The sequence below is a fragment of the Balaenoptera musculus genome, chromosome 5 (genome assembly GCF_009873245.2).
Source record: "Balaenoptera musculus isolate JJ_BM4_2016_0621 chromosome 5, mBalMus1.pri.v3, whole genome shotgun sequence".
Classification (NCBI taxonomy): Eukaryota; Metazoa; Chordata; class Mammalia; order Artiodactyla; family Balaenopteridae; genus Balaenoptera; species Balaenoptera musculus.
Genome location: NC_045789.1, coordinates 43812267 through 43836214, shown reverse-complemented (window position 1 = coordinate 43836214; position 23948 = coordinate 43812267). Strand labels below are relative to the sequence as shown.

At 38.0% G+C, this 23948-nt stretch overlaps 1 protein-coding gene across 2 annotated transcripts in view; it reads right to left on the bottom strand.

The window, feature by feature from the left end:
• Positions 1-7562: 7562 nt before the first annotated feature.
• The window catches only part of PRKG2 (protein kinase cGMP-dependent 2), an 84718-nt gene continuing 68332 nt past the window's right edge, over positions 7563-23948 (bottom strand). For both annotated transcript variants that reach the window (XM_036852910.1, XM_036852911.1), the window contains exons 14-18: positions 21313-21476; positions 17923-18045; positions 16867-16929; positions 9683-9749; positions 7563-7658 (exon numbers count right to left, since the gene is read on the bottom strand). In XM_036852910.1, coding sequence (XP_036708805.1) covers positions 7563-7658; positions 9683-9749; positions 16867-16929; positions 17923-18045; positions 21313-21476 — 513 coding nt within the window. The remainder of the gene's footprint in view (positions 7659-9682; positions 9750-16866; positions 16930-17922; positions 18046-21312; positions 21477-23948) is intronic.

Sequence of the window (23948 nt, the reverse complement as noted above, 5' to 3'; positions counted from 1 at the left end):
ATCCCCAAAGGTCTTTAGTGCCAGTAGTAACCACGGGGAAGCTGAGTCATCGAGGGAGGGCTTGGGCCCTGTCTCAAACCAGAGAGGACAAATGACGAGCTTCTCCAGCCATAAACTTCTGCCAGGGACATCAGTCAAACACACAGCAACCAAGCAGATATCTGGCCTTAGAGCTTTGACTCATCCTTCATCTCGCTCAGGGACGTAATTAGATTCTCTCTAAAGGAGAATCTGAGAAATTCTGTCTAAGAGAGACTGAACCTTTTGTAGAGCAATGGTTCTCAAACTCTGTGGTTTATCAGAACCTCCTGGGGAGCTTATAAAGCCCACAGTGACCCAGGCTCCTTGAAGTGGAGTGGGGCCCAGGCCTTCATACTTGTATTAGTCCCCATCAAAAGTTGATATCTACCAAAATTTGAGAACCACTGTCCTAAAAGGACTGTTTAAATTATTTCATTGGATTAACTTTAAACTAGATGAGACTTTTCATGTCTCTCCCTCTAACCAGTAGGTGGAAGCCCAAAGGAGATGAGATAAACTACAGATAATTTTTTTAAGTTGTATTTTATCTATGCACATCCAGATTTTATGTTGAGTTAACTTTTTTAATGCCCTCCATTTGTTTAACAATTTACTGTCATCCTTTTGCAATTAGAACATATGTTCCATGATGGAAGGGGTCTTGTCTATGTTGTTCACTGCTAAACACTAGGTCTGGTACAGAGCAGTCACACAAATATGTGTGGAGGGAATCGATCAATCAGTTGGTTAATTAGCTAGTTAATGAATTTATGCATATGCATGTAGTGGAGAGAATTTGGTGTCAGAAGATACTCTGCCTGGGGATGATGGAGAAGATGGGGGAACAAGGCATAGGAGATCTGGCAGAAGCAGAACTAGATATTTTTCAAAAACAGCTAAAAACACCCAGTGAAGTAAATCACCTGTTGCTACAAGTGAAAGCCTTAATTTGCATCTGTGGAAATAGGTCAGAATTTAGAGGTAAGGAACAAAGAGTCTGTAAAAGTTTGATGCAAAGATTTAAGTAAATAAGAGCTTAATGCTGGAGAGGCCTGAGAGGGTATGTCTGTCACCTGCCTTTAAAGTGATTTGATACAGTGAAATCTGTACTTGATGTTCCCCAGTCCTTCTTTTTTTTCCAATAATTTTTCTGGTATCTATCTTATCTCTCTGATGCAAGTATATGTTTTAAAGTGAATGTTCTTTATTATAAGATATAAGTTCAATGTATAAAACTTAGAGATAGAAGAAAATATCCATGATCACACCACCTGGAGATCTCATCACTTAGTCATCCAATAAGTATGAATATATATTAGGAATGTGATTTTTGTCCTTCTGCTGTATCCTCAGCACTTAGAAGAGTGCCTGGAACAGTGCTCAATTAATAATTGTTGAATGAATCTACTAAGACATGCATTAAATATTTTTCTTCACATTCACTATTCCTTAGGATGATTCCACTTACCCCCTTTGATAAAGAAAAGTATATATATATTTTAATATTTTTACTAGCCTTTTTTTACTTTCTTTGGCCTTGACTCATGGATCGAATTTTTAAGTATTTCTAGGCATACCTTAATATTTTAACTCTCCTTGCCCCATTTGCTCTACTTGGTTTCCAGGATTGAGGCATTGCTGGTATTCTTCCTTGATCTCATCATATTTTCTTCTGCTTTTTATTTTCCCAATGCATGTCCACTTGGTTTTTCCTCACTGAGGAAGTTTATAATTGTCAAAACAAATTTCATGTTACTTTTTATTACACCATTTTAAATGTATAACAAACATTAAATAAACAAAAATATCTTGGTTTTGTACTTTCCAAAACTAAAAATGCTCGAGCTCTAACTCAATTTAGAGCTTGCCTGTAGATCACCTGAGACAAATCGATATTGCTGGTTTCAGTTGAGTAACGTGGCCTGTGCTCTATGTGCACTTTGATAAGTGAAAGTGGGTAGAAAGACAGGAAGCAAATCTCATTAGTTAAAAATTCTAAATAAATTACACAAAAATAACGACATATATAGGTTTGAAATTGAGTGACTTGGTACTGTGTCAATTCAGCTAAGCCAGACATATGTTCCCAGATTTTTCTTCTCTGTGTGGTTCTGAGTTTGGCTTTGCCACAAGAGAAGTCTGCATAAGACCTGAAATGCCAAAGTGAATAGCAACCATATTTATACTCCAGACGCCGGCACAAGACCAAGCACAGTTGGAGCTCATGCACATTTTTGTTGATTTGCTGCCTCACCTTGGTGGTGAAGGGCAGCATTCAGGCTTGTGGTTCCTTTAGCTGCAGCCAGATTGCTCCTCTGGCATCTGCACATCCCGAGCCAGGTACATGTAAAAGGTGTCAGCTCATCCTGCAAGCCACCCATATGGCCAAGGTTGGCAACCATGAAAGACAGACACAGATTCAAAAGTTTGTCTTCTTGGGTCCTGGCTTGCCAGTTTGTTCTCTTGTGTCCATTTGGTTCTTGTTTCCCTTACTTCATGTCCGTCTTTCCTTCCCAACCTAGTAATCTAATTCAACACGCATTTCTTATCTTACAGTTTCTGCAGGTCAGGAATCTGGGAGTTGTTTATCTGGCTCCTCTGGCTCATGGATTCTCACCGGGCTTTGACCAAGTATTGGCTAAGGTTACAGTCTCATCTGGAGGTTCAAGTGAAGGAGGATCTACTTCCAAGCTCACTCCTGCGGTTGTTGGCAGGATTCAGTTCATCACAGGTTGTGGGACTGGGGGCCTCATTTTCCTCATTGGCTGTTGGCCAGAGGTTCCTTTAGTTATTTGCCACATGAGCCTCTCCATAGAGAAGTTCACATCATGGCAGCTGGCTTCTATCAGAGCAAGCAAATGAGAGAGCAAGAGAAGGTGAACAGGACAGAGGCAGATTCACTTTGTAACGTAATCTCAGAAGTGACTTCCCATCACTTTTATTATATTCTATTTGTTAGAAGGAAGTCACTAGATTCAGTCAACACTCAAGAGGAGAGGATTATAAAAGGGCATGGACACCATAAGCAGGGATCATTGGAAGGCATCTTTGAAACTGACTACCAGAGCCTTTCAAAAGGTAAAATACCTTCCAAGCATCTTAAGCATGTGCTGTACACACCCTCTCTTTTAAGAAAATAGAACTTCTAAGAATCATTATTTCCACAGCATCTTCACAGAAAAGATTTGTGAGTGTAGCGTTTGCCTAATGGAGTGGATCATGAATTCATACATTGGAAATTCACAAAGTTTATAAAAGAAATGTATCATCTTGCAATGGAGAGAGAGACAAATTTTAAAAAGGCATCTCTACCACCAAACATTTAGAGGCAGGAAACAGGCTAAGAAGTCTACTCAGTTGCAAATACCAGCCATATCTTATAGAAAAAACAAACAAACAAAAAGGTTAACTCAGAGGCAGAACCCAGATTCTACATGGTGGAGCCAAGAGCTGCAGAGAACAACTCACAGGGAGTAGGACTGAGCCGTAAGCAGTGAAATGGTAACACGCGTCACACCAAATTTCAGAATTCTATGGACCAGTGCTGCTTTGTGCCTCTCACCTTCTCCGTCTCAGAATGCAAGAATCCGTTGTGGTTATCCACTGGTCATCTCGTCATTCAGTGTTGTGAGTGTGGTGATAGATGACTTGTTAACTAAGTTTACAGGCTTTCTGACCTAAAAGAATGTATCCAAGGAATTACACCTCAGGAGTCTTTATCCACACCTGAATTGAACTTAGATGACAAGATCCCAGATCTTGACCCTGAGTCTGATGTAATGAGATGATATTTTTAGGGATACTCTTGAGAGGGAATGAATTTATTTTGCATATGGCAGTAATGTAAGTAGTCTGTGGCCAGAAAGTGGGTTGTGGCAGTTTTAAAACTTGCTTGCAAATTCTTTGAAACTCTCTTCATTAAGAAATGGAGCCTATGTTCCCTCCCCACGAATCTGGGTGGGCTTGTGCTTCCACCCATAGAGTATGGCAGAAGCAAAGTGATGTGATTCCAAGGCTGGTTCATAAAGTTTAGTGCAGCTTCTCCCTGTTGGCTGGAATACTTGCGCTTGAAGTCCCAAGCCACCATGAAAGGAGTCTACTTTAAGGATGCCATAATGTGAGGAATTCAAACCATGTTGAGAATGTGTGTGGGCACACTGAACAGCAGTCCTAGTCTTTGAGTTGTCCCAGCCCAGGCTCCAGATACATGAGTGAACAAGGCTTCAGGTGATTCTAGCTCCCAGCCATTGAGTCACCCCGGTCTTTGAATCTTTCCACCTGATGCCCCAGATTCTGTGGTGCAGAGACAAGCCATCTTTGCCATGTGCTGTCTGAATTCCTGACCCACAGAATCCAGAAGAATAAAATGGTGTTCCAAGCAACTAAGTTGTGGGTTAATTTGTTATATTGTTATAGCAACTAGATCTAAGCTATGTAAAACCATCACAGCTAAATTGAGAATGAAAGGCATATTTGAGGCCAATATTTAGCTTTGAAGGCAGTCAATAGTCAGTGTGTTTATAATTATTTTAGAATCTTGTGTGTATGAGATAATGGATGTAAATACTCTTAGTACAATACCTGGCAATAAAAAAACCAAGGATTTATTATTATACCAAAAAAGAAATAAGACGTATATCCAAATGGTTATTATCAATGACCTACAAGTAATAATATTCTGGCCCAGTGTTCCAAAGCTTTATCTGTACCATCTAAGTTATAGGTGAATAAAGATGTGGTTTGTTACTCAATATCACACAAACCTGGACAGAGCAAGAATTCAAACCCATAATTGTTGACTCCAAATCTTACATTTCACCACTACATTCTCCTCCCTCCAGACATTTTAATATTTAGAGAACATATTAGGAAACTACCATTGTGAAAAGTTGGCACCATAGAGAAGAGGCTCAAGAATGAAAAATTAACTTTGCACCCAGAAAGGACAGATTAGGAATGACTTAATGATTAGGAATATGATGGGTCTGTATATAGGGGGAAAAATTTCTGTATTTTCTAAGAATATATATATGTACATATACATATACACATATATCCTTAATTTATAAAAAGTTAAAACTTAGCAACTTAGGTGAGCAGTGAACTCTTAATAAAGCACTTCATTTTGGTGAGGGTTAACTCTTCACCACATGCACTCAAATTTGATTAACCATCTTTACTTCATGATTTAAAAGAAAAAGAAAAGATTGATACTGGATTTAACTGGTACAATCGTGCATACAGATACCAATGATACATAAGGTCCAGGACTAAACGGTTATTAAGGCCCCTTTAATTCTAATAGAGATAGTAACAGTAGCTCCCGTCTATGCAGCATTGATTATTTCATTGAAATTGGCAAAGGACTGTCTAGGTATCAATTTACTCCCCAAAACAGGCGCCTAAAGTAGGTATTATTTTACTGTGCTTTTGTCTACAGGTGAGAAAGCTAGTACTCAAAAAAGTGAAGTCATTTTCCCAAAGTCGCCCAGCTACAAAATAGAAATGGGATTGCATTAATGGTTCAGTCTCTCATTTCTCCATCTTTATAAAGTACTCCAAAGGAAACACAATAAAATCACATGTGGAGATTATATATTGACATGGCCAGTCATAGTCAAAATAAACTTGTAGTACCCTAAGTTGGTTTTTATTTGTATATATGTAAGTCTTTTTTGCATTACAACTATTGATCACCTTTGAGAATATCATTGCTAGTATAACTGTACAGTTCTAATATCCACCCAATACATAAATTTCCTACATTTATAGGTGGGTAATTTAAAAATATATACAAGGAAAAACATACAGTGCTTACAAACCAAATGCAAATAAAAATCTTTTAAAAATCTTAGAAATTCATTAAGCGGGTTATGTCGATCCTATTAAAAATGGTTCTTCTATGTACAATACATAAACTTTAAAAATACTACTACAGGAAACAAAAATTCTTTGGTTCAGCAAAAGGATTCTAAATGTGGAAATTTAATTTGTTAAGGATGCACCTTCCTGGGTTGGGCCTCACTTATCTGGTTTAACACTTCAGAAGCAGATAGATGACTCTCTGAGTGCTGAAAATATGGGTGGATGTGAATAGCGGATGCTTTTCCTATAGAACATTAGCATATGAAAGTATAACCAGAAGCTTGAATAATGCAGGAACTTCAACGTTATTTTTACTCTGCCAGATCAAAAAGACAGAGAGAAAATCTGTTTCCCATCCATTTGGGAAGGAGGGTGGGAGAATGATCATGATCGATACATAAAAACATTCTACTAGTAAAGTTCTTAGGTTACTGGTGTCCAATGCTATTGAAACAAATCTATTCATTATTTGGAAGACTGCAGGGAGGAGCCAGGAGGGGGACAGATGCTGGATGTCCCTTTTACTGTCCCATCACTTCTCTAGCGGCTTGCCTGCCTTAACAATCTAAAATTATAAACACTCCCATGACTCAAATGTCTCCTTAAAAAGTTATTAATGCAGCAGTGATTAGGCATGCATCAATATTTGCCAATGGGATTTCCATTAAAAATTAACTGTGGTTATTTCTATACTCTTGGTTTATTAATAGCAACAATCACGGAACTGGCCAAAATATCTCAGAGTTTCAAAGAGTCAGCATTTATACCTTTTAGAATTTTTTCTCCTCCATATGTAATGGGAAGGAAAAGCCTTCACAATGTAGTTCCTGCATGTTTTCTAATTTGATTGTGAAAATATTTAATATATAAGATAAAACCTTTCCAAAGGCCCATCAATTAACCACACATTATAACCACCTTTAACAAGACTTTTGAAAAGTCTCTGAGGTATCACAGCTGGTCACAGGAGAATAAAAATATTTTTTGCTTTGTTTATTTTTTCTAAGTTCCCCAATAGAATATAATTACCTGGCTGGATTAATTAACTCATCTATGTTAGAAAGTGGTACCAATGACTAATACTCAAATTTGCCTTTCCCCAGACTAGGTTCAGAAGCATATCAATATATTTCTAGGTTGAACACAGGTGAAAATCAAGAACTTCTGTTGACTACCAAGTTTACTGCAAGCCATGACTTCAAGATGCCATAATGCTTACGTGGGATTGTTGAGAACAGGGGAAATCTTCCAAAATTCACCCTTGTTCTTCCTTCTATTTGAATGACTTAGTTGCTCAAGGGCAAGACACTTCTTAAACCTTACTAGGACTCAAAAGAGACAAATATAATTGGGACGGAGCAACAGATTGCAGAGAAAATGATGTCCCTTTGACAAAAATGGTTCTGACTTTGGAGAGGGGAATAGGATAGCCTTCAACATTGGAGAAAAGCAAAGAACAGAACACATGAATAATTCACAGCAGCTAAATGAGACATTATAATTCAGAACCACCTCCGCACCCACTATTTCCCACCCCCAGCTCATGGGCAGGGATTTCTTTTCTCTAATGGTCTTCTAAAAGATAGTGTAATACTCTGAAGAGAAATAATCAGTGTTGGATTGTTGGTCCTTAGAGTCTTCTTGTGTATGTAGGGCAGTAATCATCTTTTCTTCTGTCAGAAGTCTTTATCCCAGCCTGACAGCTCATCAGGAGGCACCCCCTTCTCGGGAGGATACTTGTCAAAGTAGCTGTGATCTGTGGGTCCACTTAGCTAGGAGAAAAAGGATTAAACCAAAGGTGAGGATAATGTTGACGAAGCACGCTGGAACATATGGGGAATGCTTTCTGTACCTGAACACTGATTTTCTACTGCAACCACTTGTAATGTACATATAAGGAAAAGATAACCAGTTATCATTTTTGAGTCACACTCTCAGCCTCATGAGATCTCCCCTTTAGAACAAATGGATTGGGTCCCAGAATTACATTCAGTAGGAGCTACCTGGCTTAAGGAGTTATTTCTGAAAGAAAAGGTGACAGAAATGATGTCTCTTTTTTTTTTTTTTCAAATTGGAAAATATTTCAAAAGGAAATATTAAAAATTCAAAACTTGCCAGAATCCTTCTTCCACTTTATAATAAAGTGTCTCACTGATCTTGAATTTTTATAGGGTTAATTGACCCATATAAATTCTCCAGAATGTCAAACAAAGGGACAATTCAAAATACTAGTGACCTTGTTGAAAGAGTGAAATGACTCTGGTATTAAATTACTTTGCAGATCAAGTGGTTTCCGATTCTTTGCTTTCAAACAATCTTCATTAGTACCTAATTGAATTATCAGCTGATAGATCACTAAAAATATTATTTATGATCCATCATAATGAGTTTTTTGGGGGGATAAGGAGACTACTCAGAGGTGCTCAAAGTGACATTGCTAATATAAAATCCTCCACTCTCATTTACTTATTTCTGTGAACACAACTCTTAGCACTTTCATCTATAGAAAAATAATTTTAAAAAGAAATAGAATTGATGTGGAATCTGATCCCATTTTTTAATAAATAACACTCATTCACAAGTACATTAAATAATTTCTTTTCAAAACATTTTTGTTTAATAATTATTTTAAAATTTATAATATATGTGTGTTGTTTGATACTGCATGCTACAAAAATGTAATTATAACTGAATCCAGAAGAAATATTTGTGTTGCCAGTGAAATTTTTATTCTCACAAAAATTTTAAATTTTATAAAACTAAAATTGAAAGGCACTTAAAGAATGATTAATAGAAGACCATCCAGTATAAAAATCTTTTACATTAGGATGAAATTTTATAGGGAAAATCTAATGGAAATATGAAAATAGGAGTTTAGAGAGAAAAAGTAATCATGTAATATTTCTGTCTATTTTTTAAATGGCTGATGGGTTTCATATCTCAATGGCATTTAGATTACATTGGATATATTTAAAGGGACAAATTAAGAGTAATGTTTTACTGTAAAATATTGTCAATATTTACAATATACTAGAAATTACATTCTCCACAATGACTTAGACGTGTAATGAAAAAATTCAGATGTCAATCTAAAAAGCTACAAAGAAAGACAAAGATCCTCAAAATTCCTCTACAGAGAACACAACATAACATTTGTAGGGTGTTGACTAGATTATTCCTGAGCTATCGCCCTCCCTCCCCAACTTAGCAGATGTTCTGCTTTCTCTGGAGCTGTGCTGTCCAACGCAATGCATGGGGACTGAGTACTGGAAATGTAGCTAGTTGGAACTGAGATGGCTCAAAGTGGAAAATCCACTTGGGATTTTTGAAAATTTAGTATGAAAAAAATAAATGTAACATCTTTATTAATATATTAATATTTTGTGTTTGTTACATGTTGAAATAATATTTTAATGTATTATGATAATTAAAATTAATTTCACCCATTTCTTTTTACCTTTTTTAATACAGCTACTGGAAAATTTTAAATTACATATAGGTTCATATTATATTTTTAGAACCATCTGTCAGCCTGACCAGCACTGGCTACCTTGGGACTTAGATTTACATGTAATACATTCTTACGAGCTGAGCTAAGGTCCACTGAATACGTAATACTATTTAGACCATATAGTCACAATCGCAAAGACATTTTCACTTAAATTTAAAAACTGTTAAAAATTTTTTTTAATCTATTCTACATACACACACACACACACACACACACACCTAAAATCTGTTTACAAAAACAAATACTTAGAAAAAAATCAAGAGAGTAATATAGTAGATACCATACCTCTCTTTGTAAAGGTGATGGAAGGTTCCGTGCTTTCAGTCCTTCCCAATTAAAACCATTTAACCACCTGAGAAATCAGAAAAGTACAGAGAAATATTACTAATCTGATAAACTATTAGCATGTCAAGTTATCTGTCCACCCATTTTGTTGCCTGCTCCCTGCCTGCAACAGTACAGCTGCAAGTGATCAGAGGAAAATACTCAACCATGCCCACACACATGTGTGTCTCTCACATTAAGTCCATGCCCACTACCCTCAGGGGGGCCTTTAATGCTGCCCAGCAGTCAGTCTAGATTTCCCCGTTGTTCCCCTCGTCACACTCCCTTAGACTCATAATCCATACTTCGTCCTCTCTCCTCAAACTTTCAGACCTCCTATCCATCTTCCCTCCCAAATGATGGCCTGACTTCCTATTTCACTAAGAAACCAGGAGTAGAAAAGAGAACTTCTACAATTTTCCACCAGCAAACCTGCCTGTGTACCCACATCTGTGTGTTTCCTTTCTCTCCTGTACCATGAATGAACTTCCCTTGCTTCTCGCTAAGGTCAGCTCCTCTGCTGTGTATTTGATCTTGTAGACATTCTCTATTGAGACATGCGCCTTAAATTCTCCTCTCTCCTGAATCTTTAACATCGTCTCTCCTGGGGCATTCGAATCAGTATGGAAACATTTAAATTCTTCCAACCACAAAGCAATCACCCTTGATCTGAACTCCCCTCCAACTCTCACTCCATTTCTCTCTTTCCATTGGAGGAAAACTTGAAAGAGTAATCTAACCACCGTATCAACTGTGGACAAAAAACTGTTGCCTGCCATTCCGGTAAACACTAAATGTTGCCTGCCCTGAAGCCATAAGCCATTGCAGCCACCTGATGGGGAATTCAGGATGGAGAAAAACTGAATACTGGCCCTAGATAGTTAAGATGCGTATCTAAGGGATAATTTCAAGGAGCCCAAACTCTTGCATCTTCCCATATATAGAAAAGCAGTAAAATCGTCGACTTGAGATGTCTTTTATTTGTGATTAGCGGTAAATTTTTTTTCTTTTTCTTTTTAAAATTAAAGTACAGTTGCTGTACAGCAGTATGTAAGTTACAGGTGTACAATATAGTGATGCACAATTTTTAAAACTTACACTCCATTTATAGTTATTACAAAACATTGGCTATATTTCTTGTGTTGTACAATATATCCTCATAGCTCATTCTATACCTAATAGTTTGTACCTCTTACTCCCCTACCCCTATATGGCCCCTCACCACTTCAGCAGTAATCTTCCGATGTTCTACTACATGTTTTTGTTTTTAAAGCAAAAACTCTTATGTATCCTGATTCCTCCTTTATCTCTTTGCGGCAGTTCCTCAGAGCTGAGAGGTTGTCTCCTGGGCTATAGTCCTCAGTAAGGTCTCCGAATAAAACATAACTTGCAACTTTTAGGTTGTGTGTTTTTCTTCAGTCGACACTACCCATTTTCTCCTGGGCACACCACAATCAGGCTTCACCCTCTCCACTCCAGCGAATTCCCTCAATTCTCAGTTTTCATCTTACTCTTAGCACAGTTCATCACTCACACTTCCTGAAACACTTTCTTCACTTGGCTGCAGAGACATGCCCTTGTCCTGGCTTTCTTCCTACCATCTTGGGTGCTTTCTCTCATTTTCCATTGCTATTTCCATAAGAAGTTGGCACGCTCTGGGGCTCAGTCCTTGGACCTCTTCTTCTTCCAACTACTCCCACTTTCTAAGAAATCTCATTCACTCTTGTGGCTTTAAATAGCATGTATAAACTGATTACTCCCAAACTGCTATTTCCACCACCACCCCGCCCTCCTCCACACAGACACACACACACAGACACACACACACTGCTTAACAGGCTGCTAGCTACAAGTGCTATTCACCATCTCCCCACTGGATGTCTAACGGGCATCTAGCTGTATCAGGTCCACATTGAAGCTCCAAATTTTCCCCAACAAACTTCCCTCAACTCTTCCAGTTGCTCAAACCAAAGACTTTGGAGTTATCCTTTCCCTCACATCCTATCTCAGTCCATATGTAAATCTAGTCTGTTACGTTCAAAATACATTGGTATTCAGAACCTGGCCAATACTCAACACCTCCACTCTACCAGCATGGGCCAAGCCACAGTTATTTCTTGCCTGTATTAGTATAATAACATCCTAACAGGTCCTCCTGCTTTTGTCCATGGGAAACAGCCCAGCAGCAAGGGTGATCATTTAAAATGTAAGTCATTTGGAGGAAATGTTTCCTCCAACATTTTAAGTTTGGAGGAAAACCTGAAAGAGTAATCTAATCGCTGTATCAACTGCAGACAAAAAAAACTGTTGCCTGCCATTCCAGTAAACACTAAATGTCGCCTGCCTGAAGCCATCAGCCATTGCAGCCTTTGTTCACATCATGCCTTTGTTCAAAACTGTCCAATGCTTCCAATTTCACTCAGTGTAAAAGGCAAAGTCATTACCATGTCTTTATTAAAACCCACAGGCCTTATCACCCTTTCCACCACCACCCTTCCCCCACCCTGCCACTGCCCTACTTTTCTCTCTCTCCCTTGCTCCTTTGTCTCCTCAACATTCTTCCAACAAGCTTGGGATGTTCCCACTTCAAGACCTTTGCACTTGAGCCCCTGTAGCTGAATTGTCCTTTCCCCAGATTTCCACATGGTTTGTTTCCTCAACACCATCAGGTAATTTCTCGAAGGTCATCTTCTTAGAGAGGCCTTCGTTGGCCATCCAGTGTAACATGGCAACCCCTCCCCATCCCCACCCCCACGTACTTCCCATCCTCCTTCCATACTTTATTTTCTCTCCTTATAACTTACTGCTTTCTAATATACCTACTATACACTTGACTTAATTATTTTCTTTATTTTCTGTCTCCCCAACTAGAATGCAATCTCCATGAGGGGAGGGGTTTTTGTCTGTTTCCTTTCCCTCTGTGTCCCTAACACTTGCAACAGTACTTGACACAAAACAGGGGCTCCAATAAATGTCTTTTGAATAACTGAATGACTCTACAAGAGAACACCCTTACATAGGACCTCTAACTATCGTGTCTTACAGTATCACACTGCCATGGTGGTGATGCTCTTGGTGAAATGTATATAAGAAGCTCCAAGATAAAAAGTATTTTAATGAGTTATCTGTAATGAGATGAGGCTGATGGCCAGATGAAGTTCTTTCATTTATTGCTTCCAAACTATTAATCTAAAAGGAAGGACTGATCTGGTCTTTAGGATACGTACCAGGCTTGGTGAGCTGGAAATGCAACACCAGAAATGAGGAGGACTTGCTCCTCTCAGACAGAAACAATGTACTCTGTCTCTCAGAATCTTATAAAGAACCTGGAATAATACTGTTTAAATCCACTGATCTTTTCTATTGGGACACTGAGGTCAGGTCAGCCAGCCAACAAAAATTTATGGAAAGTCAACTTGGTCCCAGGCAACAAAAACAACAAAGACCCTGCTTTTAAGATATTTTTATATTGGCAGGAGGTGACAAGTAATCAAACAAAAAAGTAAACAATATGAACATTTACATTAATTTCATATACTAATAAGTACTAGGAAGATAAAAGAGAATAAAATGGTGAATGATGACTGGCATAGGGGTGGGTTGGGAGGTGCTGCTTTTAGCTAGGGTGCTATCTGAAGAAGTGATATTTGAATTGAGGCCAGAATGAAGAGAAGGGAGAAGCCATGGGAAGATTTGTGGCAATGATGGGTTGGGAGGTGCTGCTTTTAGCTAGGGTGCTATCTGAAGAAGTGATATTTGAATTGAGGCCAGAAGGAAGAGAAGGGAGAAGCCATGGGAAGATTTGTGGCAATGACCTTCTGAATGGAAGAAAGTGATAGGAATGAGCTGAAGTGTGGTGAGTGGAGGGGAAACGAGAGAAAAATATGATGTCTGAGGACCAGCCAGAGGCCAGATCCTATAGGGTCTTGTAGAACACAACAAGGAATCAAGATTTTATGCTTATCGGGAAGCCAGTAGAAAGTTGTAAGGAAGTGATGCAATCTAAATATGTTTTCAGAAGACGATTCTGGCTGCTATGTGAAGAATAACCGCAGGGGGGCTTGATAGGTCAGGGTGGTGGTGGGAGGTATGAGAATGAAGGCTGGGAGATTTTAGGGGGCCCTCGTATTCATTGGTCTGTCAACCGTATCCGAAGTTACCCTTTTCTACCTTTTTCAATCTCCTCCCTCTCGTGGAGTTGGTTTTGGGTCACTCCTTGACTGGATTTCCCATTCCAAGTCTAAGCTTAGCAAGAGAAAAAAGTACTAAAAACAGAGAGGGCGGGCTCTTAGTACATTCCATTTCAGATGCCATTCTTAGCCCAAAGTACCATTTTGGTCTACACTGTTGAGTCTCCAAGCAAAGAGTGAGAGTCAGACAGCAATCCTAGATGTATGACTTCCCTTGTCCTTGCTGCAAAACCACAGAAGTCCTCTCCTTGATCCACCCATCACCTTCTTTGCACAGACCGAGGCTCCATTTTTAGGGATTTCTAGGCACACAGTTCTGTGGATTCTTTTCTTTTGCCACAGATGACTGACACAATTCCTTTTCACATATTTTACAATGCTCTCTACCCAGATGCTACTCCATAAATATTAATAAAAATCATTACTGTTACTCTACTGAATCAAAGAGCCTATGCGTTTCTTGCTGAGTACTTGTTACAATTTGACTTATGGCAATATTTACTTAACATGAGTGGTTATTCACTTAACACCTGGCCTTTTTGACACTAACCACATTTTAAGTAATCCAAGTGCCAGCATGCAGTCGTGTGTGAAAAATATTCACTAAAGAAATATTAGCAGCAACTGTACATAAATTGCTTCTTCATTTTTAGAAGAGTAGTAGCTATTCTTGAGAGTAAAATTCTAGAGACTGGAAATACTAAAGGTAACATGAAGAGACCTGAAACAAATTACTCCTCTACCTAGCAGGAAAGATTTAATTGTACCCTACAAATATATTATCCCTCTTTTCAGAGAGGTGTCGGGAGACATGACTGGTACCTAGTTTATAAGTTAACTTATAAATAGAAGAGGGAGGAACTCTATTTTTAAGAAAGATGATTTAACACAGACTGGACACACATATAACAATATGCCACGTTTAACTGTATTGTTTTTAAATACAAAATTGAAGTAAATGGTTCTCCAAGGGAAAAAGATGTTTTACTTTAGAGAGGAGTGGGAAAATCTGATGGCAAATTTTAGAAAGAATGTTTTTTTTAAAAAAACATTACAAGGATATACTGGGTAGTGAAGCTATATATGCCTTGGAGACTTATGGAAGGTTATAGAACACTCCTATTTGAAAGCAAAGAGAGTTCTATTTTTCAGACCCCCATGCCCCATCTTTGTATGTTAAAAAGCACTATGAAAATCAGATGAAATAATGTTTTTGATCTCCCTGGGCTCACCGGAAGGCACTGTGTAAATTTGGTACATCTTATTAGTGAACTCTGCCCTACACACAGCAGCTTCAGCTGTATGCTTCAGCTACTTGGCAAAGAACACCCTGTCTGTTAAGAAGAGTGGGCAAATTAATCCCTATGGGGAAGGAAATTCAAAATTCTTCATTACCATGCTGAAGTGAGAAAATCCTTTCGCATGAATTTGCATGTACATCTAATCACAATTTGACAGCTATATTTAAATGAGCCTCAGGTAAATAAGAAGTAAGAGATAAAACGGGAACCTGTTAACAATTATATCACTTCTATTTCCCAACTACCCCAGAGCAAACATGAAGATGCTTCTTTAATGAGATAAAAGAGGAAATACATTGGAAGGGGGACTTCAATTGACTGGGCACTTGTTTGTTCAATATGAATGGTGTGTTTATGTGTCATTTTATCATGAGAAAAGAAACTGTGATAACAGCACGTAGGAAGAGAGATAATTTGGAATCTAATACAAATAATGAGCTTTACACTAAAGATAATCCAAAAGATGACAAAGAACAATGAAATACGTATTTTGATGTCTATAAAATCCACAGATGTGTCTGTCTGTCTCCATCTCTTCCTCCCTCCCTGCTTCCCCATCCCCGTCCTGATATATCCTTATGGCAGAGCCCGATATGAATTTACAATGTTGAATACATGGCTTTATTTCAAGAAAGTTCATGAATAGATAGAGCAGGGCTGGCAGCTTGGGGATTTTTTTTTTTCTTTTTTTTTTTGAGCTGCACCACTACTGTTCAGAAAAACGAATAGTGTTTCTATTCAGCAGCATTTCTCCCTTTATTTTCACACTGTGTTGACGTGCCCCTAATTCTTCAGTAAAAATATCCAGAGAGGAATAAAATGTTGAGAGGTGTTTTTCTTTCTGAACGTGAACACAGCAGTGTGCTCAAAGGTTTTCAGTAATGAAATTCTCAAATTTATTTTTTTGTACTATCAGTAGGTGATGTTTCACTTCTGTAAATCATAAGCAAAATCAAAACATCTCAAGGGTTGCAGGATTTATCTAGGCATAGATTTAAAAAAAAAAACAACTCCAAGGCCTGAACTTCCACATATGGAACCAAATCAGAGAGTTTATATTATGGAAGTTATTGATGGTTTTAAAGACCAGCTTTAGAAATTCACAGACCTGAAAAAGGTGCTTGTTAGATTATTACATAAGGATAAAACACTGTTTGAGGTTTTGTGGAAATCAATGTACTTTACCCCAGAAGTAAAATACGATAGGAAGCTTCAAAATATGGAGAGCTGGTCAAAGGAAAATTATATTTAAAATAAATATATAATATTAATTAAAACTGAAATAGAATACTATTTAACAGTTGGTTTAGCTGACCCATTCTCTAGAATATTGAGAAAAATAATTATCCTACTTTAATTGTAAATCAAACGTCAACATTAGAACTTGATTCCTTTATAGAATCCAAGTTAATATTAAAAAATAATAATGGAGATTGCAGCAGATAAAAAGCTAAGTTGCTATAACTTGAATATGTGATTTTGTAATTTGTTTTATAACTTCATTGCAGCTAGTAAAACACAAATTAAAAATAAAGCACCAAAAAGGAAAACTTGAGCATCTGTGTAGGGATCTTTAGACTGAGAGAAGCTTCAAGATTACCACACTTTAAAAATAAATTTCTAGATTTTTCTGGGCAGAGAAGTAACTATGTACCTGTGTTTCTTAATGTCATTGATTCCATTCTTCAGATTTCCTAGTCTTTCTGTTGGATTTTGCCTAAAATAAAAATTTTAAGTCAATTTATAATAATTATGTTTGAGTGAATTTTACATTAAAATTTAACAATTTTTCTTTATTCATTCATTCATTTTGTCAACAATATTCATAGACCAGGCACATCTGAGCATAAGGAGATGGAAAACACATGCCCTCTCTGGGGGAGCCACAGTCAAATTACAGTCAGGAATATGAATATATGTATTCAATATCTATATATCCCAGTATATAGATATAGGTATATACGTATGGATATGTATAGATATAGGTATCTCCCAGTGCTTTAAATGAGCTATGAATAAATGCTTAAAAGAACAGGAGGATGCCACCTTACCAAGTCTGCTAAGGAAACCAGGGAAAGCTTTAGAGAATCATTTATAACAGAGATGAAATTTTAGAAGCATGCAGAAATTTCTGTGGGCAACTCACAGCCAGGTTTCATGTTCTAAATTTACTAAATTTTAAAGCTTTTTAAAAAGTTCAAGTGTGCAAGAAAACTGTGACAAAATGAAGCTTAAACACAATTCTAGAAGTCTTCTGTTCTCCAATAAATTATTTTTAGTGGTAAGTAGAAATTTGGAGTAATTTAAAATAGGAGTACTTTTTTTTTAATGAAGATTGAAAGAGGAAATACAGTAATACTTTATCATCGCCATTAATTTTCTTTCAAAATAACAAGGCTGTAAACTACTCCTTTATTAAGCTAAGTTTTGTGGTTCTATTTTCCTCTAACAGGCAAAGATGATTCTTAAAGATAACCTGAACAATCTGCATCTCTTTTAAACTATAAGTAGGTACTGTGTATTACATGAAGGAAACTCAAACTTCTAGCACAGACAGCAAAATAGAAAATGATTTTCATTAAATATAATTTAACTACATAGAAAAGTACAAAAAGTAAATATACACCTAACTTTAAAATGTGTGGCAGCAGAAATGAGAAGCCTTCACATCTTCCCCCAAGAACAAGGGGTTTTTAATAGTCATTCTCACCTGCAAAGCCTCCGAATCAAATCCTCAGGTCGTCTGGTTATCTTTCTGGGAAAATCCATTTTTTCAATTCCTTTGAGAATCAAATTGTAGGTCATCATTTGGTCAATCCCAGAAAAGGGTGGGCTAGAGAAAAGCCAAAATAGGACACTAGGACCAGCATCTGAGACACATTTACAACTAGATTCCTTTTCTTTTTTTCCCTCCCTCCCTCCCTCTCATGAGTTGTTTTATAGCAAATCTAGATACATGCTAGAAAATAATTTCATATCACTTAACAAAATACACACACACACACACACATACATACAGAGGTAATCTGTCCAGTGGTGATAATCACTAAAAAGAAAAATAAAGGGGAGGACAGAGAGTGAGAGAGAGGAGGTGTGTTTTTTTTAGACACAGTGGATAGGAAAAGCATCTCTCATATGTTGACAGTTGAGCAGAGGTGGGAGTGAATGAGCCACATAGGCAAGGGATTCCAAGACAGCAAGTACAAAGACCAGGAGTCAGGAGTGGACGTGGGTTGTTCTTGGAACAGAAAGGAGGGCAGTGCTGCTGGTGGAGTGAGTAAGCAGGAGAGAGTATAAGAGGTGAGGGCAGGATGGCCATCTCGATCTAGCAGGCTATAGGAAGGACCTGGGGATACGCTCAGGTCAGGTGATCTAATCTACAGAAGCCAGACTAAGCTTTTTAAAAATGTGTTGAAAATAAACTGTGATGGTACTAGCAGTGGGGGGAAGGCAGGCCTGGTAGCCTGGACTCAAACGGTAGTGATGAAGGTGGTGAGAAATGGTGGGATTCTGGATTATTTCGATGGCATAAAGTCAACAGGATTTGCTACGGGGGTGAATGTGGTACGCAGGAGAAAGAAAGGATTCAAGAATGATGCTGAAGTGTTTTGACCTATGGAACGGAACTACTGTTTACTAAGACTGGTGTGGAGATTAGGCTGGGAGTGCGCAGGTTCAGAACAGGTTCTGAGGAAGAGAATCGAGTTGCATCTTGAACATCCAAATAGAGATGTTAAGCAGACATTTGCATTTATGAGTCTGACATTCAGGGAGGAGGTTAGGGCTGGAGATATGATTCCGGGGAGTCATCAGACAGTATCTACGGGCCATGGGGCTTGATGTTATCACCCAAGGAGTGAGTGGGTAGGAAAGAGGTCAAGGACTAAAGTGGCCCGATGACCACTGAAGAAGGTCAGGATGACAAGAAGAATCCAGCAACAGACGCTGAGCTGGAGTCTCTAGCATGGGAAGTGAAATAAGAGAAAGGGAGGTCCTAGAAACCACAAAGAGAGAATTTCAAGGCAACTGTTGCTAAGATGAGTAAGAAAGTACTGGAAATTAACCACTGGATTTGGATAACATGTTCATGCATGAACTCTGCTTTTAAAAACACTTTCATACCTATTCTATTGTGTCATTTAATTTTTGAAAATTAAAGATGATTTTCATGAATGAGTCTGTTCTATCTTGGTCACTCTTGAGACCTTTGGATACCGAGAGTTCCCACTCTTGGTAATGAACCTGAAACAAGTTCGGTGCACCAACTTTTCAATGATCTATGTTTCACTTGAAAAGAAAATGAGGTAGAAAACAGAAACCATTGCCACAATTCCTTCAACTTATTTATATATTTACAAGTTGGCCGTGTTTTGTTTTGGTTTGGTTTTTTAGTTCTTTTGTTTTACCTCCTGACTTTAGGGCATTTAAAATGAACTCTTCTCACACTCTACCCCAAAAGCCTTTATAACAGCAATTTCGCACCTTCTTCATGACAACTCAAGGCCACTTCAGCAACTCCAAGTTATTGAGGATTTTTTTCCCCTTCCTTATTCCCTCACTTTATTTCCCTACTTCTTGTGACAATTTATTCCAGCTGACGAAGACTGAAATGCATATTCTCCAGTTACCTACAAGAGCCATCATGAATCTCTTAGAAATGCAGCTGACAAATTTTCCAGGGATGAGGAAACAAACTCTTGAAATAGAAATCCTTGTGTCCTGAGACCTTAAGCAACTTTATCTCTGAATGACTACCTGGAAATTTTTCTCTTTTTCACTTCAAAATCTTAAGCAATGAATATTTGAAAATGATTACAGATAATATCAAATAATCTTTCATGTGGACAAGGAAAAAGAATGGAGCCATGGGTAACCCAACTTTGAAATCTGCAGTGTAAAAAGTTCAAGAAGATTCTACAAAGCTCTCCTTTTGTAACCCAGGTGTTGAGACTGGAATCCCCGTCACTGGGCTTATTCCAGCATTTTTTATGCCATTTCAAATGCAAATCCTCCCTGACATCAAGACTGAGAATATTTGGTTGTAAAGGCTTAAAAGAATGACCAAATCCGTTAATGAGAAATGGAGGTAGAAAACTGGAAAGAAAACTACCTGATCTGAATATTGTGTGTACAGCCATGCATTATATTAAAAACTCTTATGTATAAGGCACACGTGTTTAATGAAAAGTGTGTCATATTTAGAGTCAGAAGACCTGAGATTAAATCCTTGATCTTAGGCAAGTAGCTCTCTGACCCAGTTTTCTAATCTATAAGATTTAAATCATAAAATAATCATAATACAAATGTATATCATAAGATAATAAACAATTCCTGCTTTAACTTCCATACAAGCTTGTGAAAACGAAATTAGATAATACACATGTAAGTGCTTTGTAAGCTGTCAAGGGCTTTACAGATGTGAGGTAATATGTGTGTGTGCATGTGTGTGTATAAGTGTGTATGTGTGTGCAGGCAGGTTGAATATTTGGGATCCTGGATTCATTAATACAGCCCTTTAATCGCTTCAGGAATGGCAATCCAATTTTAACTTGTAAAACCCCTGCTGTGTCTTGTCTCTGTTCATTAGCACCTCTAGAAAGCAGTTGACAAGGGGATTAAAATTTAAATCCAGCAATGTTGCCTTCTTTCAGCATTTCTGGTTAATGATTTATTGGGAAGATGGAAGAACACGGCTAAATTTAATTGATCAATGGATTTAATGGAACTATGATTGCTATTTTCTCGACTACAAAAAAAAATATGAGGAAATAATAACAGCCCACAACTTCAATTTCCTTTCTTATTTTTATGATGGATTCCCTAAACCTTCACACACTTGATATATTATCTATAATAACAGACCTTGCCATTCTAGGTAAACCATAGCAATTTTGTACTCCTTTCCTGCACCTTCCTGAATCTTTTCACCATGTTACAAGCTAGCAAGCATGTTATAAATGATATAATGTGAAGAGGAAAAGGTATCATGCTTAACCAAAAACACTTTCAAAATGTTAAATTCTTAAATCATATATATTTTTATCATGAGTAAGTTATTTTTGCTCTTCTCTAAAGAAGAGACTAAACACAAGGTACTTACTTGCCCGTGAGGAGTTCATACACTAGAATTCCCAGGGACCAAAAATCCACACTGAAGTCATGTCCTTTGTTGAGAATGACTTCAGGAGCTACGTACTCGGGAGTTCCACAGAACGTCCATGTTTTCTGTCCAGATCCTATTTTCTTAGCAAATCCAAAGTCAACCTGGAAAAGATCAAAGAAATTTTCAGAGACCATAAAACTCACGCTCTTCTTTAAGTCTTCCTCTAACTTCTTCAATCTTCCTTCAACACCTCCACCCTCCCCTTCACACCACACACACACACACACACACACACATGCTCCACTGACCCTCTCATTTATTCTTTTGCAGGGCCAAGTGTAAATCTCGTTACATTGGAGAAAATTCCATGCACACACCTCTACGCCCACGACCCTTAGAGGACGAGAGGGATGATTTAGCAAGGAGAGACCCTTACAACCAAGGTGAAGCTCAGGGCAAGCAGACAAGTAACTTGCAAATCAATAGTGGTATTCATTGGCAAGAAGAGAGAAGGCGGAAGTGATAGAGAAGGGGGAAGTGATAGACCCTTGTGCCCTTTGAGCTTCGCTACAGATACAGTGTTGACTAGGAGAAGCTCAGAGTACTGGGAATACTTAAACAGATGTGATTAAAAAACTGCCATGTGAGACAGGATATAGTAGAAGATTATGCAAAGTATAAACTCAAAGAGCCAAAAGACATAGACTTCTGGAACATTAGGGAGAAGATGGTGGGGAAAGATGTCATTAAGAAGTGACATCTGAGCTCAGCACTGACTGAGGATTAGGAACCCTCCCAGCGTGATGAATGGGTGCTACCCTCTTCTGTCTTTTCAGGATAGGCCCTTCCACTTCTCTGAGACTCTATTCAATGAACTCCGTGCACTGAATAAAGACCGGAAAGAAAGCTGGAGCAACAGAAGACCCGCTCATTAAATCGAGGCAGTGTATATGACTGAAGTCCTGCCCTGCAAAACAAACAGTTGGTTTCCTTCCACAGGGGTGATTTAGCATGTACTTTTCATCTCCAATACATAAAGGTATTATTTTAGTGAAACCACCCTCCACCTCCCTCAAGTAAACAGACACATAAATTATAGCTGGGCTTCAACATGCACATTTTAATAGATTCATTACACATGGACTATCTCAATAATATGGCAATAATCTTGGCTAAAAAAATTAAATAAATCAGATTAACACATCAAAATAGGCCCTCACCTAAAAATATATGAATCAGTGAACTATAAAATCCAGCCCTCATTTATTTATTCAAATATTAATATTTAAAATATTTGTCATACATTTAAAAATCTCTTAGAAATTTACCTTTTTACTAAGGCTTTTTGGTATTTATCACATAACAGCAAGGATATCCTTATTAGAAAAAAGGGAATTTAAACAACCTAATTTGAAGCGGGCTTTTACTCTTTTCTTTTATCTACACAGAATGACTCGCAAAGATTGTACCTAAGAGATGGCTGGGAATATTATGAAATTAAAATTTGTAACAAGCTGAAATTAGCATATCTACTTATTCCTCAGATAAAGAACCAATATGAAAATCTTAGCTAATTTTATAAAGACTGAAATTTAAGATACAAGAAAGCAATGCTTATAATTGCATTTGCATCCATGCATGTATGGAAATATTATATTTTGTTGTTCTGTAACAGCCTTTCAACTCATTTTTTTTTTTTTAAAGAGCTCCTGACTTTTTATTTATTTATTTTTTTGGCTGTGTTGGGTCTTCGTTTCTATGCGAGGGCCTTCTCCAGCTGTGGCAAGCGGGGGCCACTCTTCATCGCGGTGCGCGGGCCTCTTCACCATCGCGGCCTCTCCCGCTGCGGGGCACAGGCTCCAGACGCGCAGGCTCAGTAATTTCTGTGCGAGGGCTTTCTCTAGCTGCGGCAAGCAGGGGTCACTCTTCATCGCGGTGCGCGGGCCTCTCACTACCGCGGCCTCTCTTGTTGTGGAGCACAGGCTCCAGACACACAGGCTCAGCAGTTGTGGCTCACAGGCCCAGCCGCTCCGCGGCATGTGGGATCTTCCCAGACCAGGGCTCGAACCCGTGTCCCCTGCATTGGCAGGCATATTCCCAACCACTGCGCCACCAGGGAAGCCCCCTCAACTCATTTTTTAAACTGCACTTAAGTTTTCCGTGTAAGGATGACTGGAAGTTCATTAGATGTTTAGGAGAGCTTTTCTAGTTCTGAAAGTAAGAAATTTTAATTTGAGTACCTGATTTTGCTTTTGTATTTACATATTGACCCAAAGAGATGGCAATAATTATATTAAGATTTTCAGATTTATGAAAACTTACTACTTCCTTTTTTATCTCCTTTGATCTTATCAACTTTAGTCTAATCCATTTGGTTGGAGGAAATTGATGCTCAGACCTATTCAAAGTCATGTGCCAAATATAGAAGGTCCCAGATCTTCTGATGTGAAATTCTGTGTATTTTCTATAAAAATTCACACTACCTCTGTCTTGTACCAGCATGGATACCACCACGAAGCCTCAATCTTTTCTTTAACCCTTTATCTTCTAGTCAATAGAAATGTAAGTTCTTTCCTTTGTTCATTCAATGAATATTTATTGAAAACCATTATGTACCAAGCACCAGGATACAG